This window comes from Drosophila obscura, unplaced genomic scaffold, assembly GCF_018151105.1.
Source record: "Drosophila obscura isolate BZ-5 IFL unplaced genomic scaffold, ASM1815110v1 contig_46, whole genome shotgun sequence".
NCBI classification, from domain to species: Eukaryota; Metazoa; Arthropoda; class Insecta; order Diptera; family Drosophilidae; genus Drosophila; species Drosophila obscura.
Genome location: NW_024542835.1, coordinates 2,662,958 through 2,680,862, shown reverse-complemented (window position 1 = coordinate 2,680,862; position 17,905 = coordinate 2,662,958). Strand labels below are relative to the sequence as shown.

The following is a 17,905-nucleotide window of genomic DNA, read 5'->3' as shown; positions in this document are numbered from 1 at the left end:
TAAAGTAATTCATCTAACTCACTCATTCAACCATTAGGTGTGGTTCCGCTCATTGACTACCCGATCCGAATACAATAATGGATAAAGACTACACACTGGATTGGGTACTAACATGTCTGCTCCCCGCTTATGAAACTAAAAGAGCATACAAAACTGATTGATGATTTCTGGAGCGAATACTGGAAGAACCATTCAACACTGAAAAAGCTCATCTTCATGAAGATATCTGCTAAAAATTATCCGTTGAAAATATAATATATATTTTGATACTTCTGCATATCCAATCTGCTGGAAAGCCGCATAGGAAATCAATTCAGACTTATACAAAGAAATATGTAGATCCATTTGCATCCATTTAATGATATGCAGATTTGTAGTACATCTAATGGCATGCTAAAAGAATATAAGAACAGATGTGGACATGTATCTGCTTCTGTCGTGATAAGGTAACAACTATACTCGTATATTGATGTTTACATTTGCGAATTAAGTATGTGTTTTTGTGTATGTTTCAGTATGATCCATGTACTGTATCAGAAAGGTTCGAAGACACTCGCAGGCGTGGCGTAGCGCATAGTCCAGTAGCGGGCATTTTGATCGTAATGCTCGCGGTTCGACTTGTACAATTGGGCCATTTCCAAGTCCATGGGGTCGTCAGGATTGGCGTCTGACATCAGCGACATGATGGATAGGAGAAGTTTTTCCACCGTCAGGACAGGCGACCAATTATCCGCCAGAATGTCCATGCAAATGCTGCCGAAAGTGGAAACGTTGCAGTGGTAAATTTTAGTTCTAAATGCCACTTCAGGTGGAACATGCGGATATTCCTCTGGGAAAAAGAAATCTAGTTCGAACTGCCCTCCCTCGTAGGGCGTGCCGGTAGGTCCGAGAATGGTGGCCAACCAGTGCTTAATATCGTCCTCTACTATTTCCACCTGGCACCCATCTGTTGGATTTGCCGTTATTTCGGCCATCTCGCGGCAGAGACGCCAAACTGCGGGGCTACGTCGCTGGCCTTGTTCTTGGTCTTGGTCCTGGTCCCGGCCCCGGTTCAGCCTCTGTCCTCCGTTCTCTTGGTGCGCGACGGACACAGATGTTGTTCGGGCACTTCTCCGACTACTGGGTCCAACGACATTTGGAGCTTCAGATGGTTCATCGCCGACTGTAGGCTCTCGTTGCAGTGATCGACGAATGCCGGAGACAGCGCGCCGTGGAGAATCAGCGCGCCGTGGAGAATCAGCGCGCCGTGGAGCATCAGCGGCATAGGGAGAGGCAGCAACTCGCAGATTCCTTATGCGAGTGCTGCGTCGTAGAGACATGATCTGGAAAGACTCAAAGAAACTAAAAATACTTTCACTGGGGAAAGCAACATTGCTTACCAAAGTTTTTCCAGTAAAAATTGCAGAAAATTATTTTTTTTTTGTTCAGGTCGTTCTGTGCTGTGTGAAAAGTAAAGTTAAAATGATGACAGGAACTAAATTTTGACAGCGCTGCTTCCAGCTCAACTGGAAAGCCAACTGGACGGAATTCTCCAAAAGGCTATCTCTATATGTGCAGTTAGTCAGTTACTCGTAGAAAAGTCAGTCTGCGTCTGAAATTAGTCTCATATTTTAAATTTGTTGTTGCATTTTAGGAAGCAGCATTCATTTTGTTGTTATATGTAATTCAACAAAAGTGTAAAATGCAAATTAATGTTCGGATAAGCTTTCGACAACTCCTGCAAGTGATTAATTAAGTCTCTTATCGCCAACCATCTTGGCTGTACTTTATTAAAGCTTCGTAGAGTTTTTCAGCAGTGGAAAGACAATTTAATTTGCCATTAATTCACCTTCCCATATTGCCTGATTTCCCCTCATAGATAAACAAATAAATGAAGCACTCAGTTCTCAGTAATTTTATATACAAATAATTATATAGATTTTTCCTGCACTGCGAGCTAACAGAAAAATAATGAATAGGGGAGTTTCTGTAATCGGCCTTGTGGCATATTTAATAATTTCAATGGCCCGCACATTTGATATAGGAAATCTGTATAATGCATGGGCTTATTCATAAAAACATATGCCCGCCCTCGGTTTACACATGAACTGTCAAAGCAGAGACAAAAAAACCAAAATTAAAATGGCAAAATATAAAACAATTGACAGAAAACTATAAAATTATTATAAACAGTCCGGAACAAAGCTACAAAAGTAAGAAATTATATTAAAAACCATACAAACATTTGCAGTAACAAAATACAAAACGAAAAAAAAATAGTCTGAACATTTTAGCAATTAACATTCGCCAACAGATTACCCGATAAAGCGAGCATAAATAATGCAGCCTCTGTCTGCAGGCGGAACAGCACGATTTGGGAGGCATGAACTGTGTGTGGGTGCCACATAATTAATAGAGCATAAAGAATGACAACAAAATGCCTTTGACAAATTATTCAAATTGCGGCTAAAATATTCGAAAAAAGAATGCCAAGCGAAATCGGAAATGGCAAAGAATATTATAAAATGGGTGAAAAAATAATATTTACTTAAATCAGTGGAAACGGGAGCGAGTATCCGCCTATCTCAATCAATCGATAATTTATCAAATTTCAGAATTGATTGCCACTTCAGTTAGATGTTGCCCTCTGCAAAAAGTCATGTATTGTAACCTTTTATTGATGATCTAACATTCAAGCTATATACATCTGTAGTTAAATTTAATATTAAATTGTCAGTTGTCAGATCTGTTCCTTAGATGTGGATCTGGAACATCGAATTATTCCTTTCATGAGTTCAATATACTCGTATATCTGCTACTAATTCCCTTTCTCTTCAATGCTAATTAGTATTTTCCCATAGAAGGCTCAGCAGAATTCCTAATTTTTGTGGCCTACAGGGCGAGTAGGATTTTGTGGTGGAGCCCAGTGTGGGGAAGTATTATCCAAACACCAAATCCTTTTGGGGGCACTACGAGTTGTGCTCACCCCAAATGCTGAGATCTCATTCTGACCAACCTTCATAACTAACTGGAAGTGGAATGGAAGTCAAGTAGAATACGGTCATAGGCAAGCAATCGCCAATCTAAAGAACAATAAGCCAACAGAACAACAAAACAAACAGTTTTGGCGAATCGTCACCAAGAGTGCCAGCCGTGGTGAAGAATTTTTTGGATCGCTCCAATTGATTGAAAGTTGACAAATTTATGGCAGAAGCTCAAACACCTTGGCAACATAAGAGAACTCGTTTCCCAATAGTCATATAGTCAAAATTGAACAACTCACAAGATAAATGAAGTGTCGAGAATAGAAAACATAAAAAACGAGAACAACTTTACCACAAAACAATTTCGTTTTTTCTTATTTTTTGAGTGTTGACAATATCAAATTCTATTGTCATTGCTTTGGGTAGTCGGGTGGGTGGACGGAGAAGATGGGGGAGATGCGTGCTTGACACTGAACTAGTCAGCCTCTTTGATCTTGATGACATCGACATCGACAGGGATGTGGATGTGGATGAGGATGAGGATGAGGATGTCGCTTTCGATGATGATGACATTGCGCAATTTCTCACCAGCAATTTGAACATCATCAATTTTTTGTTGTGCGTCCTTTTGTTGAGAATTGTTTTTGTTGCCTAAGAGCCTGAGTTGCAATTTGCCAACCTTGTATCGAAAATAAAAAAGAAAAGACAAGAAGTGGATGCATGGGAGCATCAAATATGTGTGACTCTGCGGAAAAATAGGATTGGAAACAAATTGAAGAAAATGTGTCGAAAATTGTGTCGCTTTATATTGTATTCAAATGGGATCACAATTTATGAGTGGCTGAGTTGATTAGTTCACTTATCATATGTGTATTGAAGATCAAGTGTGATTCATTGTTATTATTATATATAGCTAATGAAAAATGAAATAAAAATATATAAAACTAAAAAGAATGTGGTGCATGTTTTCGTATCGCATATACATACATACTAAGCAGTTTCCTTTGATAGTTATCAGCTGGCGTATTACGAGTATGTGCGCCACCAGCAAAGCAACTTGCCACACGCATAAAAGTGTGCAACATATTTGCAGTTTGTTGCAAAAGGCAGCCCATGATAACGATGAAGACGTCGACGTTTGTGTTGAGTTACGCTGCGCTCTTCTGCGTTGAGTGAATCAAGCAAGATGCTGATGAAGAAGAAGCGGACCAAGTACTCGTACTTGTAGAACGGGCCACGGGAGGAGGTGGAAAAGTTTCCAGTTTCCAGTTTCGCGAGTTTCACTTTCGTGCCCAAGTGATTTGTGTGAAGGTGTGTGTTCGCTTGAGGTGCACATAACAGTTAAGTAATGTCTTAAAACTTTAACCATGAACAAGGTAAAAGCATCCGCGAACCAAACTGGCCCAATCCCTATCCTCCCACCCACACACACACACGCACACACACACAACAAATGTGCAAATTATGCAGCCTCTGGGAAAGTGCTTCGATGGGTGGGCCTGGCCTAAGCTACTTTTACCACAAACTTTATTAGTTGGCCTCACCTTTTTGGCTTTGCTTTATACCTTTGGCACAGCCATCACCCACTACCATACCAAAAAGTTACCCGACTCTACCCCGCTTAGCGGGCCAAAGTTTAATCAATTTTCTAGCGTGGCCGCAGTGCAATTTAAATATTTTATACTCTGCATATAGTCGATGAAAATTAAACGACGAACAGCCTTTTTTGTGCCTTCAACTTGTAATTAGCCAACTAAGTACTTAATTTTTGTCGTCTTTTCTTTTTCGCTTTGAATGGAAAATTTCCTCTAGAAAAAATATTTCAATACCGAAAAACTGAACTTTTATTTAAGCATTGGCCTTACGAAAGTTTACAGACAATAGACGAAAAGTTGTTCATTTTTCCGGGTCCATTAAAGAGGAAGGAATGGAATGGCGGTGGATGGGCAAGGAAATGAAATACTTGTCTATGCGGTAGAAGGATGTACGGTTTCTTGCATTGAAAATATATGTATTCAACAGAAGATGAAATAAATTGACAAATACTTTTTAAAAACTTTTGGATAAACATTATCTTGTGATTTATTGTTTTTATCAGATACTAGAAAACCCGCACGCTTTGTTGCTTACTAAATGAATGTAATGTTTAGGAATTCATCGAAATTAAAGAAAGATAGTCAAAAGCAACAAATATACTTACACAATTTTGCAATTTTTTCAGAAAACAATTTTTCAGACGAAAAGGTACAAAAACAAAATCTATCATAAAATGTTCCGTTCTAAAGAACGACACAAAATGAAATGAAGAAAGCGTTCAAACACAGCTTTTTGGCACAAATTTGAGTTTTTTTTTCTACCAATTAAAAATTTTAAAAATTTTGACTTATAAAAACAATCCGACATTCTCTGGCTGTCATTTAAAAACACAGCACGCAATTTGGTGCACTCGTTGCGGAGATAGCCCCTTACACACACCTTTTTTCTACAAATTATTGTATAGCTGATGGGGAATACATTTTATTTTTATTTTATTACAATGCTTCATTGTCGTTATTAATTTGTATAGCGTTGGTATAGTTAAAAATTTTGCATATGCACTAGATATAGTGCAGAAACTACACTTATTGACCTGTACGAATCCCCTTGCTATTGGTAGAATTAAATTTTATATCAGAGCGTACTGTTTCCCAATCGTTTAGAGCTTCATTAAAAGTAAGTTTATGAAACAAAAACGTTTTATAGTAATATTGGGTGTAAGAAAAGGCACGAACAATATGAAGGAAAAATCTGCACAGGAAATGTGATACTTACTTTATTTACGGTTGGATGAAGGTGCGACCACAGATCATTTTCATTCACATTACTTTGTCATTTGTCACTTGCCGCGAAATGTAAGCCATGTAAAAATACGAAAATTGTTCAAGTAGCTGGCCTTCCTTTTCCAAGGAGCTATTCCCCTTGGTGGTCCCTTTTCGCGGCGCACACAAGACGAAAGAAAGTCGCAAAATGGAAAAAGGAAACAACTTTTGTTATAAAGCGTGTCCTGTGGCAAATTCCTTTTTGCCTTCCACTCCCAGAGATACACACACACCCGTAATTGCAGTCTTCTTTTCCTTCTGTGGCATGGCTTCAGATGCCAATTTTTTGTTCTTTTTCCGTGTTCCGCTTTCAACGAATTAAATGGCATGAAATTAAAAGTTACTGCGAGAATTTTTGTGCTGCATTTGCAGGAAAACGTGAGAAATTATAAGTACAAAAGCGTGGGTATGAAAAGGGAAGCGCGAAAACATGCCAACCAAAAAAAGGAATCAAAAGGCAAAAGAGAGGAATGATAAAATATGAAAGAAAGCTCAGGCCCGAGCCCGAGCCCGTGTGCTCGTGTCCGGGTGGGTGGACGGTGAAACAGTTGAAAGACAACAGGCAAATCTACTTAAATATCCAGGCGAATAGTAAGCCTTTCTCTTCTTTTCCATTCTTTATGAATTACTCTCGCTCTCTGTCCTTCTTTTGCCCTCTCCCATTCCCTGTGCTGTTGGGATTTCCTTTGTCCCTTGGTTAAGTCCGTTTTGTGTTTTGCTGGCCGCCCGTTTGTACATTATGCAAGTTATTTTCGCAACCTTGTGGAAAAATATGAAATCAGCGAAATATATTTATGACTTATTTTGTTAAGGGGACAAAGGACCCGTCCCAGAGAGACACACAGAGAAACCGAGAAAATGAGAGTTGATGGAGTTGGGCTTAGCATATGAAAGGGAATTCTGCGGCCAGCAGTGGAGTGGATTGCTTGAGATTAGGATACTTAAAATATGGTTTATAACCCTTGGTCTATGAGTGAGCAAAAAGAGAGAATATTTATAACTTACAGCCGAAATAAATCTATGAAGCAAAGGGTTTCGGGAAAGATACGTTTTCGATTGTCAAAATGTTTAAAAGTATATTGAAAGTCTACAGATATATTTACATGAACTACTAATTAGATTCGAAAGTGGTTTTCTCTTTACCCAGCTTAAATCTCTTGTTTTATTTTCCCTATTTAAAAATATGAAAAACTTCGGGAGACATATTTTCTGTTTGCGTATGGGGAAACCCAATAACAATTTATGTGTGTCAATGCGTGTCAGGGCAGCCGTATTTGGTTGCTCTATACTTTGAGCTTGGTCTACCATCCTTTGGCCATTAAATTAATTTTCCCTAACACTGTCTCTACAGGGATGCCTCTCATGTTTCTGCATTTCGTTTTCAACGTTCTGTTCATTTTAATACTCTTTGTGAGACGGCAGTCTTGTTTTGTGTGAAAGTAACCGAGAAAAATGTCGATTTTAAAACATAATTAAATTTAATCAAGGTATTTAGATTGAGGTTAAATAATAAAATGTTAAACAAAATATTGAATGGAATATGGACATAATATCCATATAATACAATAACATCCACAGTTTCGTTAGCTGGGTTGATAGTTCAGAAAAGAGTGCGAAGAACTTCGGCTGGGGATTCTCTAATCTCTTATCACTTTTTCGATTTGCTTGTTTTGTCTTTTCGTGTGTGCGAGAGAGCCTGAATACATAGTTTTTTCTCCATTCTTCTCCATTGCCGTTGGTGTTGGGATTTTATTGCTGCCATACATATATGTATGTAGTTTAAAGTGTTGTAAATATTTGCTATACAACAATGTTTGCACTCGGTTGGAAATTTGCAGCCATTTTTTATGAACCCCCAACCCCCGCAGTTATTTTGAATCCTTTGCTTGAATCCGAAGCGGGTGGAGAGGGGGGAGTGATTTGGATTTGTTGGCGTGGGTTTATTTATTATTTTATAGCTGGATTGTGACGTGGATTTAGTGGAGCGATATTTGGTTTAGCCCGCTAAACAAATATTATATGAGACCCGCGAATGTTTTCTGCAAAAGTAATTGCACTCAATCGCATATGGAATATTTACGAATCGAAATGTCAGAGTTAAAGTTTAGACCGCCCTGCCACGGCGCACAGTGCACACAGTTTAGTGCAGTTCGTCCCGGGCTGAATGGGAAGGGGCGGAGGACCCTTGGACCGGACTTAATTGAATTTTCGCTAATCCAATAGATTAAGGAGCAGCAGCAGCAGCAAGACGGCTCCTCTGCTTCAGTCCTGCCCTGCTCCTCTGCTGCCTGTAATGCAATGCAAAAACAATAACAAAATTATGCTGGCCAACAGCAGTGGCAGCTGACAAGGCTAAGCCTCATCCCAGTCGTCCCAGCGGGTCTGGGAAGATGACCTCAAAATTGCAGCCAAAGTATCGCCAAGAAAGGGACAAGTCCCAGAGCCACAGCCGCACTCTGCACGGGCCTGGGACCCGTCTCCAAGGATGGCACCAGTGTCTTTGCAGGGGCATAGTTTTCTTTCATCTTTCACTCCTCATTGTTTGCGTACATTTTTTTCTCGAATATTTGTGCATTTCTCGGAATTTTATTAGCCCTGCCCGGACCCCACTAAGTGTGCCCTCCCCCCAGCAAACTGAATTTAAATCATGCATAAATTAGTACATTTTCCGCATACACAATTTCTGAGCGAGTCACATTTGCTTAGCGCATTTTCGGGGGCTATAACTAATTATATGTTGACATGACATTTATTTGACTTGCATAAATTAGGCAATTAGTTGATGAACGTTAATTAAGTTTCTGGAAAAGCGCTATGCCAGGTGCTAAGCTGTGGGCGGTAGGGGCAGCAGGATAAGCACGGTTACCGTGGAGATCAGCGCAAAGAATAATTTAGGAATGTCAAAGGGTTTCATTAAGTGTAACATTTTAATGAATATCCCTTAGATAAAGAATAGTGACTTGGAGAAGAATATCAAAACCATTATTATTGTCAGAGCGGATCTAATTAGTTTCCCCATAAAGAATAATATTAATATTATATTGATATATCATAGATCTATAATCAATCTCCCGCCCTGGCCAATTCCTGGTCACATCCCGCTCCTCCCAGAGGATATCCACTTAAACCATCAAGAGCTGGACGAAAGGTGAAGTGCGAAAAATATAATTAAAGACTGAGTGGAAAAAAAATACTTATGGATAAAGAATTTCGAGAGTATGAGAATGATGCAACAATTCGCTTACATTTTATCGCCTGCACTCGACCAAAAGGTGAACGACGATAGGACGCAGAACATTTTCGACACATTGTGGCTTCGTCTGTGGCAGGCTCCCACACTGTCCTCTCTCTACCGACAGCGTGGCGTATACGCAATAAAGGAATGGTAGCCAAAAGCCAGGCCAAATGATGGGTTGAGTGCAGCCGACGGTTCCCCACTGCAGTTGGGCGACGCTTGTCATCATTAGATTAGAGTGCAACCAACAGACAGAAAGAGAGAGGAACAGATACGAAGAAAGAGAGGGAAGTTTCACATGCATACACAAGGGCACACACAAAGAGACAGAGACAGAGAGACAAAAATTAAACTATGGGGCGTTGCCTTGTTAGGATGTGCGTTAAATTGTAAAACAACAGAGTGCGGGGGTGGGGGGCGGTGCGCGTGGGTGTGTCAGTGGTGGCAATGTACTACAGGACTGCACCCATCTGGCCAGTGTTATCCTGGCTGTCATGCTGTGGCCAGTTCTCGTTTATTTTGCGTATTAGACGCTGCTATTTTGTGCTTATTGTTCCGAGTCATTCTCCCTCCACCCATTCACCATCTCTCTTTCACTCTCTCTACCCCTCTCTATGTATCTGCTCCACACCGCCTCTTACTCTATTTCGATCTCTCTCTGTCTGTCTGTGTGTCGGGCTGGGATGGGATGGGATGTCTGGATGTCGCTACTTTAGCACCCATTCCGTGTCCTGTTATTTTTCGCTTGTTTGGTTTCTTTGGTGTCCCATTGTCAGCTCATTTGTAATTTTTGGCACAACGATTTCAAATTAAGCAACCGGAAATGAGCTGACATTTTGTATTGCTGCTGCTTCTGTCGCTTCTGCTGCTGCTTCTGCTGCTGTTCGTTTCCATTTCATTCCACGCTTCTGTCGTTTGCCAGCTTAAGGGCACTTTTGTGGCATATCATCATCATTGAGTTGTCCTTTAAGGACACACACAGTCACCATCACCATCACCATCACGAGATCTGCATTCAAGTTGTCTTGTCTATTATTATGACAATATTAATATTTACATTTTACAGTTATTGTCTAGCCAGAGCATCCTTTTCCACATACCACAAACTATCCATCTCCCTCTCCTCCTGTCACTCCATCTCTTTCTCACCCTTGGTACACATGTATCCTTTCTCCGTTCTGTTCTGTTCTGTTCTGTTCTGCTCTGTTCTGTTCTCTACTATTCTATTTATTCTATTCTATTTTGTGTTGTTTTGTTTTGTTTTGCCGCTTGTCATGTTTGCTGGCTCGTATGCATTTTCTGTTTTCTTGTACGTATGTGTATTGCCCTATGCTTCACCCGCTGCCATTCTCCACTGCATCGTCCTGTTTATTCTTGTCAATATGGTTTCCATTTTGTATGTTGTGCATTACTTCCGTTAGATGTTAACCACTTTATCCCTTGTCCATTAAATTATGTTTCTTTGTGGCCTGTTCCTCTCACAATTCAACTTCTGCACATACACTCCAATGATGATGGCACATTGCGTCTTCAGCGGCACGCTCCTAAAAGTAAAAGTCCTTCCTTATTTTTAACAGCGCTGTTAATCTCTCTCAAGCTCGCTTACATTTATATTTCCCGCTGTTGACTCCAAATTTCCCTTATCCCATTCACAGTTCGAAACGGAGAGCTTTTGCCACTGACTCTCAGTCAGCTGCTTCGCCAATGACAAATTTCCCAGCAACACAGCCACACTTCGGCTCGACTTTCGTTCAGTGGCGAGTGGCCTCTCACTGGCTACCCACCCGACGACAGCCGAATCTTTTCGACCCCTGCTGCCAGCGACAGCATCGTCGTACTGCTACTGCTGCTGCTGGGACGACTCCGGCTAGGGCCGACAGCTTCCTGCCGCTGATGCTTCAGTTACGCTGATAATGTCAAATCGTTTGGTTCGCTGTGCTGCTGCCTGCACTGCCGTTGCTGACACCGCTCACGAGGACTACGACCACGACCAGTACCAGGAGCAGGACCAGGACGACTACGACAACAACGGTGGAGACGGCTCCCTGGCACAGACAATGGCCACGAGGACGATGGTGACGACGGCCAACGAGTAAATAAATTAAGCGACGAGCAACAGCAAAGTAAATAATACGAGCAGCAGAAAACAAAGTAAACCAAATGAATTAGCAATCCATAAAAGTTCGCAATCTAAATACGAACAGCAAACAAACACACAACAAACAACTGCCACTGCGACTGCGACTGCAACTGCCGGCTAAAACGTAAAAAGTGTCAGAATTTGTGAAAATTAATATTTCACCAGAGATTTAAGTGCTTGAGTGCAAACAAACAAAACAAACCGAAAAATACCGAACAAAAACACAGAACAAACCAAACAGAACACAGAACAGGGAACAGAGAACACAGAAGCTGAAGCCGAAACAGGACAAACTTTTCGTTTTACAAAAGTTTTATTTTACACACTTTTTCCACCCAGTTCCCGTGCTCGCGTAAAATTATGAAAAATATGTGAAAAATGTGCAGAATCCACAAAATACTCGTACAAGAAGAGCAGCAACAAAGGCAACACAAACAGCAACAACATTAGCTGGCAGGCCCCTGACATAGGTCAAGCCACTCGGAGCAGTAAGGGGAAATTTTTCTGGTCTGTCCCGAAATCCCCTGACGTTTCTTTTCCACTCTGCGAGCGCCAGTGGCAGTGCCAGTGTTCGTGACTGTGTGTGGGAGAAGTAGTGCGGGAATCCCTGTAACGTGCTAAAATTAGCTAATTTATTGCTCAGACAACAACAATCACAACCAACAAGAAACCAACAGAAACAGAAACAACAAACGCTTGCTTGGCAGTCATAACATTTGCCGTGCTGCTGCTGCTGGTCCATGCCCCAAAGGTAAGTCCAGATCCTGTAAATTCTGCTTGGCTGCGAATTTGTTTCCTTTAAAACTAGTTGAAAGTTTCGGGCTGAAAGAGGTAAAGTGGTACTGAGTGAAGTGTATTAATTGTATTTGATATGAGTTATATATATGAGTTAATAATTCAATCATTTGGTTTTAAACTAATTTTTGGATATTCCCATAATTCTGAAGTCGAAAAACAGTGTAATTTTAAAAAGATATTCAAACTAGTGTATATTCCAATAAAACATAGAATTAATTGTGACTTTAAGTTAAACGGATTCGTTAATCAAATAAATGTATTTATATCTAGCAGATCCGCGCGCTTTGCTGCTTACTAAATGCATTTAATGTTTAGAAATTCATCGCAATTAAAGAATGATAATCAAAAGCAGAATTTTTGCAGAAAACAATTATTCATACAAAAAGGTATACAAAAAAATCTATCATTAAATGTTCTGTTCTACAGAACGACACAAAATGAAATGAAGAAAGCGTTCAAACACACATTTTTAGACAAAATTAGAGATTTTATTTTGATTAATTTTTAATTTTCGAGGAACCTATTTATAGAAAAGTAAAAACTTTTGTATGGAAACAATGCCAGATTGGTGCACTCGTTGCGGAGATAGCCGTTTACACACAGATTTTTTTCTACAAATTTATAGTATAGAAGATTGGGTGTAATCTTTTTATGGAAATCTGTTGTAGAGGTTCGACACTATTCGACACTTTCATGTTAAATTTTGATAAACGAAACTTTCTGAAATTTTTTCTCGCCTTGGAACTATTTTTTCCTCTCACAATATTTAAGTCTTCGTTTATATTTCTTACTCAATCTACTATTGGCATTTTCGCCCATTCCTTAATCAAATTGAAGAACTTGTCGCAGGCCTTTTCACACTCTTCTTGACTTGGATACACCTTGGAATAGCATTTGTCCCCCGGTTGTAGGGCCAAACATTTGCCATTGCCAAAATAAAATTTTTGATTTTTCACATCATAACTGTGACAATTTTCACTACTCGAAGCCAAAGCAGTCAAAGGCGTGAAGCAGAAACATTCATTACATTCGTAGAGGCCAGAAGCTGAAATTAATGGAAATTCGAAACTTGTCAGCGGAGTATTATGTTTTTCCAAAATTTACCAAACTGCAGCAGAATCAGCAGAGCTGGAATCAGTAAAGCAAACATCGTCGGTCAGGAAATGGGAGCCACTAACGATACAAAATTTAATTGGTAATCTCATTAGCCAAGCTGAAGTGAAAATCGTTAGTCATGCTCTGATGCTTTTCTCCATCGGACACATTCAATTCGAGTCTGCCAAGGCAGCAAAATGAGCAAATCTTTTCTGTAAGTCTTGTGCATATTAATTTTGGGCTGAATCCTTTTATTCTAAAATATAGTTCAGTATATTAGCTCTCCTAATTGTGTGTGAAAGCAGCTTGACACATCAGCTGAAACTTGAATTTCCTTTTATAGAAAGGGGCATTGGATGTGGTCGAATCAATGGGACAGTTCCAGCCGTAAGTACGAGTATATTCTCGTATTCAACCCGATTAACAGAATACTGTTAATCCTGTTACTTTTGAACAGCCCCATTTAGGCAGCGAAATGTGGATCATTACCAGATGGATGGCAAATCAAAAGATGAAACCATTTAAATGCTTTCAGGATGATTTTCCACCAGATATACCTGTAGCCACCCATGAAAGCGTTTTTCTGGGCACTGACAACATCACCTTTGCCGTTCATTTGATTTGCTTAGACGAAACTTCCTCGGAACAAGAAGATGACAAACATTATTGTGAGTTGCCAAAGGAAGATGTCATGTGAATATATCTTTTAGTGCTTATTATTCTATTGCTTAGATTTGGTTCAGACATACTCCACAAAGAAACATCCAGTGCAGTCCACGATGAACAAAATAAGGAAAATCCATGAGGCCCATGGCCTGCGAATAAAATGGTTAAGAGGATGCAAATAAGAGTAAAATTGTGCATAACTCAACAATTGTTCAGCTCTCTCGGATGAGATTTTTGAGTTTAAATTTACAACAAAAAACAATTGCTTCACACTTGGACTGGAATAAGCCGACGAAAAACTCCAAAATCCACCATCAATATCACGCTACTAAAAACCGGAGACAACGAATTTGAATATTTCCTAACGCGTTCCTAGATCGTTTCCAACAGTTTTTTCAATTGACCTGTCGCCTCCAGCTCTCCATTAAAAGATACTCGTATCTAAAAACTTTAAACTCTATGACCCACATGGGTACCTGGCGTAACCAGATAGATTGGAATATTTTCACACGGATATTTTTTGTTTGTTTTTTAGGGCAGAACCAAAACAAGCCATTTTCAGATTTTTCCCGTTTTTGTATTGCTTTTGTTCGAGCCAACCAACGTAAAGTTTTCCATGTACTTCCATGTGGACTTTTTTTGGGTTCTGTCGGTTCGGTGGCTTACAAAAGTTCGAATGTTAAATGATTTTCAGGGCGGAAACTTTGGCATCCCTGAAAATGGAGGCACGCCATTTGTTAGGCTGTCAGACAGCAAGAGAACACACAACAAAAAGTATGTACCAACTCCGCGTGACACGTGAATTTATTGCATTCAAAAATATGAAAAGTTTCATCAAAAGTGCAACAACAGCTAGGACAACCATGAAGAGCGGGCAGGGAGGCAGGAGGGCAGCAGTAATTGAGTCGTCGCCCTCCGCCAGCACTAGTAGAAGGGTCCAAAACAGCCCCACTCGAAGCAGCAGGCGCACCTGTTGGGCACGAAATAGAAGGGTGGGGCACAGTTGCTGTTGCAGCCGCCGTTGCAGCAAATGCACTGCAGGCTGGGCAGGACGGGTCCACACGGACCGCTGGTCAGGCTGTACGAGATAACGGCACACGGCTGTTGGCAACAGCCGCCGCCACAAGGACCGCATCCTCCGCACGGCCCGCAACCTCCGCACGGCCCGCATCCTCCGCACGGCCCGCATCCTCCGCACGGCCCGCATCCTCCGCATGGCCCGCATCCTCCACAGGGTCCGCATCCTCCACAGGGTCCGCATCCTCCGCAGGGTCCACATCCTCCACAGGGCCCGCATCCTCCACAGCGGCCACTACCGCAAGGTTTGCAGGGCTTGCAGGGTTTGCAGGGCTTGCAGGGTGCACGGCATTGAGGCGGCCGACAACTCATCTCAAAGATTGACTTTTTCCGTGTCTGATTAAAGGACCACCTGCACCTGTTGCTTGCTCGTTTGCAAAAGACTTGGCGCAAAAAATGTGCTAAATATGCCGGGCTAATTGAAGGATTTCGATGCGATCCAATCCCAATGCCCCAGTGTGGCAGATAAAGCACCTTTTCTTCGCTTCGTTTTTGCAAAATCCCCTCCAAATTTGTTCAATAGTTTCCCAAAAGAATGTTGTTGCAATGAAAATGAAAAAAAAAGCAAAGCGTAGTCGATAGGGGCCCGAAACTCACAGCAAAATGTGGAATCAAAGTTGGCCAGCCAGCGTAACAATTACATTTCATTTAAAATTCTATTTTCCCTGTGGTCCCATTTTGGCTTATGCAGGATATGAATATCTTAACCAAAGCCACACGCTTCCGCCGCACCTCAGTCGTACGAATATTTGCAGTAGACGATGCGTGGCATGTTTTAGTCCTGCTGTCGCCTGGTCGCCTGGTCGCCTAGTCCTCTGATCCTGCCCTGCCACTTCCCTGCCCAGTGGTACTCGGTCACTGTGGCTAATGTAATTGATTGTCTGGGGTTGGCTGGACAGGGACTAGAGCTGAGTGTGTGGCAGATAAGAGTACGAAAAAAACGTTGTTCACGGTTCGTTATGTGTGTGAGAGACATTTGCATGCCAAACAGTGGCTAACATTCGAGAGATTTCTATATGTTGGCGTAACTTAGCAACGGCAGATGCAGAGGTTAAATGAACAAATGAAAATCCATTAATATGTAGGATACAAGTGGGGTACAAGTGCACTTTAAATGGTGGGTATCTCCACCTTGATTTGCTCCACTGTGTGTCGCACTTTAATTTCACTCTGAGATCTGAGATTTTACTTGACTGCCTCTCCAAATCCTCGTTCCACTAACGAAACGTTCTCCGACCCCAAAGGGCGGCGTCGACCAGACTCTCAACAGCTGTCAACAGCTCCCCGTCCCCATTTCAGTTCGTTTCCTATCTCAGACCTAGTTAGACCTCAGTCCTCGATTTTGGGTAATCTCCCGGCGGTAACCGAAAAAATACGATAATAAAAACCCTAAAGTTCCAAGATGTGTGGTGGCTGGGCTTGCGCTTCCTACAGTTTGGCCTGCTGCAATGGTCGGTTGTCGACACTGCGCTTCACGGGACGGTGCTTCACCCCGACGCCATGCGGAGCCTGCGACGACTGCTCGGCCTGTTGTGGGGGCGGATGCTGTGGCGGCGGGTGCTGTGGAGGCGGTTGCTGCTGGTAGAGCTTGCTCAGAATCGAGTGGTCAGTAATTAACATCGGATATGTGGTGGGTCATATTCAGTTTCTCCCTCATCCCGCAGGCCTTGAATATGTATTCTATCAGGCATACAACAATGACGACTGGTCCTAGGCTGAATGGGGCAGTCTCAGTTTAGTCGTTGTCATCGTAACATCTAACGTCCCTCAGCTGGTGAGTTTTTCCATAGTTTTCCTCCAAACATACAATCAAATTGGGACGTTCCTCAGTAAAATTCTCAACACCAGAGCCAAGATGTGTGGCGGCTGGGCCTGTGCCTCGTACGATCTGGCATGCAACAATCCCCCTCTGAGCACTCTGCGCTTCACCGGCAGAGACTTTGTGCCCACACCTTGCGGACCCTGCGACAAGTGCTGGGTGTGTGACACCAGTCGCAAGAACTCCAACAACTGCTATGTGCCACACATCATAGCGCCTCCCTGTCCGCCAGAGCACGGAGGACCGGCAAAGGACAATAAAGTATCCGAATGCAACTGACGGACTCAAGACAAAATAGATTTACGTATCCATAGCCCAAATACTATCAAATAAAATTCAGAGTACACTTTGGTGGGTTCTTCATTTGGGAAGAGTTATCCAGCCATGAGAGGAGCAGCCATGGAGGTCCAAAGACGACAGGGAACTCGAGTTGCATTATTTTTTTGCAGCTTTTCTGCACTGCTTTGTAGGTGCTAGCTTATCCAGGGTAGACACAGTTGCAGATCCAACTTGGAGCGAAGAAAATTTAACTGGATATATGCATTTACAATACATTATAATTTATTGTATGGAAAATATTATAAAAGCAACAAAAAAAATCTTCGCTCCTTAAATTCTGCGAGGTGTTTCGGCTTCAGTTTGATCCGAGACTCGATCTGCGCCGCCTCGAGTCTCCTCAGTAGTAGGGTCCAAAGCATCCACACTCGCCACAGCCACAGCAGCGGTTGGGCGGACAGGTCCATGGTCCGCAGGGAGGGCTGGGGCCACAGCAGCAGTTGCAGTAGTTCATTGCGGGTAGGGCGGGACCCACTGGACCGTAGGCCAGGGCATATGACACCGAACCACAGGCAGTATTACACATCTTTCAGGATCGGAGGGAACTGAAAAAAAAACCGATTAACTGGTGCCCGAATAATTTTTATAAAGAGACAAACTTACACTTCGCCGTTTGCTTGAGATCTCTCGAAAAGATTCCTATGTTTTAGGAGCGAAGAATTTTTTTTTTGCTTTTGTTTTTAAGACGAAAATTTAGGAGATGTGTACGGCACGAGAGACTAAACTAAAATGAGAATGCTCTACACACAAAATACGTTCATGGGATACCATCTCAGGGCACTCTTGATGTGAAAAATTTGAAATCTTTGAAACAAAAAGAATATCCCAAAATGTGGGATGTGTGTGGAATCTCCCTGAAATATCGATCAAAGTCAAGTTGTTGTTGTTGTTGTTTTTGGTGGTGCTCAGCTCCTGGCG

The 17,905-nt window shown here is 41.8% G+C and overlaps 7 protein-coding genes across 7 annotated transcripts in view; 4 read left to right on the top strand and 3 right to left on the bottom strand.

The window, feature by feature from the left end:
- Window positions 1-340: 340 nt before the first annotated feature.
- Window positions 341-1,045, bottom strand: LOC111071742 (ubiquitin-conjugating enzyme E2 5A-like). Its single transcript, XM_022363241.2, has one exon. It carries the CDS (start codon window positions 972-974, stop codon window positions 534-536), a length of 441 nt encoding a protein of 146 aa, XP_022218933.2. The 5' UTR covers window positions 975-1,045; the 3' UTR covers window positions 341-533.
- A 10,407-nt stretch (window positions 1,046-11,452) lies between these two features.
- LOC111071744 overlaps window positions 11,453-17,905 on the top strand; it is a 47,897-nt gene continuing 41,444 nt past the window's right edge. The window contains exon 1 of the mRNA XM_022363243.2: window positions 11,453-11,947. The gene's annotated coding sequence lies outside the window, so the exon portion shown is untranslated. The remainder of the gene's footprint in view (window positions 11,948-17,905) is intronic.
- On the top strand, window positions 13,198-14,376 carry LOC111071746. The gene is made up of 4 exons (XM_022363247.2): window positions 13,198-13,303; window positions 13,362-13,476; window positions 13,547-13,757; window positions 13,822-14,376. Exons 1-4 carry the CDS (start codon window positions 13,287-13,289, stop codon window positions 13,935-13,937), a joined length of 459 nt encoding a protein of 152 aa, XP_022218939.2. The 5' UTR covers window positions 13,198-13,286; the 3' UTR covers window positions 13,938-14,376.
- On the bottom strand, window positions 14,542-15,392 carry LOC111071745 (keratin-associated protein 5-2). The gene has a single exon (XM_022363245.2). The coding sequence runs from the start codon at window positions 15,142-15,144 to the stop codon at window positions 14,680-14,682; it is 465 nt and encodes a 154-aa protein (XP_022218937.1). The 5' UTR covers window positions 15,145-15,392; the 3' UTR covers window positions 14,542-14,679.
- On the top strand, window positions 16,116-16,589 carry LOC111071750 (keratin-associated protein 17-1). Its single transcript, XM_022363252.2, has 2 exons — window positions 16,116-16,437; window positions 16,497-16,589. Exon 1 carries the CDS (start codon window positions 16,235-16,237, stop codon window positions 16,415-16,417), a length of 183 nt encoding a protein of 60 aa, XP_022218944.1. The 5' UTR covers window positions 16,116-16,234; the 3' UTR covers window positions 16,418-16,437; window positions 16,497-16,589.
- On the top strand, window positions 16,514-16,997 carry LOC111071748. Its single transcript, XM_022363250.2, has 2 exons — window positions 16,514-16,606; window positions 16,663-16,997. Exon 2 carries the CDS (start codon window positions 16,688-16,690, stop codon window positions 16,928-16,930), a length of 243 nt encoding a protein of 80 aa, XP_022218942.1. The 5' UTR covers window positions 16,514-16,606; window positions 16,663-16,687; the 3' UTR covers window positions 16,931-16,997.
- On the bottom strand, window positions 17,191-17,713 carry LOC111071749 (male-specific sperm protein Mst84Dc). Its single transcript, XM_022363251.2, has 2 exons — window positions 17,591-17,713; window positions 17,191-17,532 (listed from the first exon to the last, which is right to left on the bottom strand). Exon 2 carries the CDS (start codon window positions 17,511-17,513, stop codon window positions 17,328-17,330), a length of 186 nt encoding a protein of 61 aa, XP_022218943.1. The 5' UTR covers window positions 17,514-17,532; window positions 17,591-17,713; the 3' UTR covers window positions 17,191-17,327.

What these genes read in the sequence shown, in the direction of transcription:
- LOC111071742 (XM_022363241.2), bottom strand. Translation starts at nt 974, where the DNA reads ATGGCCGAAATAACGGCAAATCCAACAGATGGGTGCCAGGTGGAAATA.
- LOC111071746 (XM_022363247.2), top strand. An exon ending in TCAATGGGACAGTTCCAGCC is followed by an intron (nt 13,477 to 13,546) that starts GTAAGTACGAGT and finishes ACTTTTGAACAG; the next exon opens with CCCCATTTAGGCAGCGAAAT. An exon ending in AGAAGATGACAAACATTATT is followed by an intron (nt 13,758 to 13,821) that starts GTGAGTTGCCAA and finishes TCTATTGCTTAG; the next exon opens with ATTTGGTTCAGACATACTCC.
- LOC111071745 (XM_022363245.2), bottom strand. Translation starts at nt 15,144, where the DNA reads ATGAGTTGTCGGCCGCCTCAATGCCGTGCACCCTGCAAGCCCTGCAAA.
- LOC111071750 (XM_022363252.2), top strand. Translation starts at nt 16,235, where the DNA reads ATGTGTGGTGGCTGGGCTTGCGCTTCCTACAGTTTGGCCTGCTGCAAT.
- LOC111071748 (XM_022363250.2), top strand. Translation starts at nt 16,688, where the DNA reads ATGTGTGGCGGCTGGGCCTGTGCCTCGTACGATCTGGCATGCAACAAT.
- LOC111071749 (XM_022363251.2), bottom strand. Translation starts at nt 17,513, where the DNA reads ATGTGTAATACTGCCTGTGGTTCGGTGTCATATGCCCTGGCCTACGGT.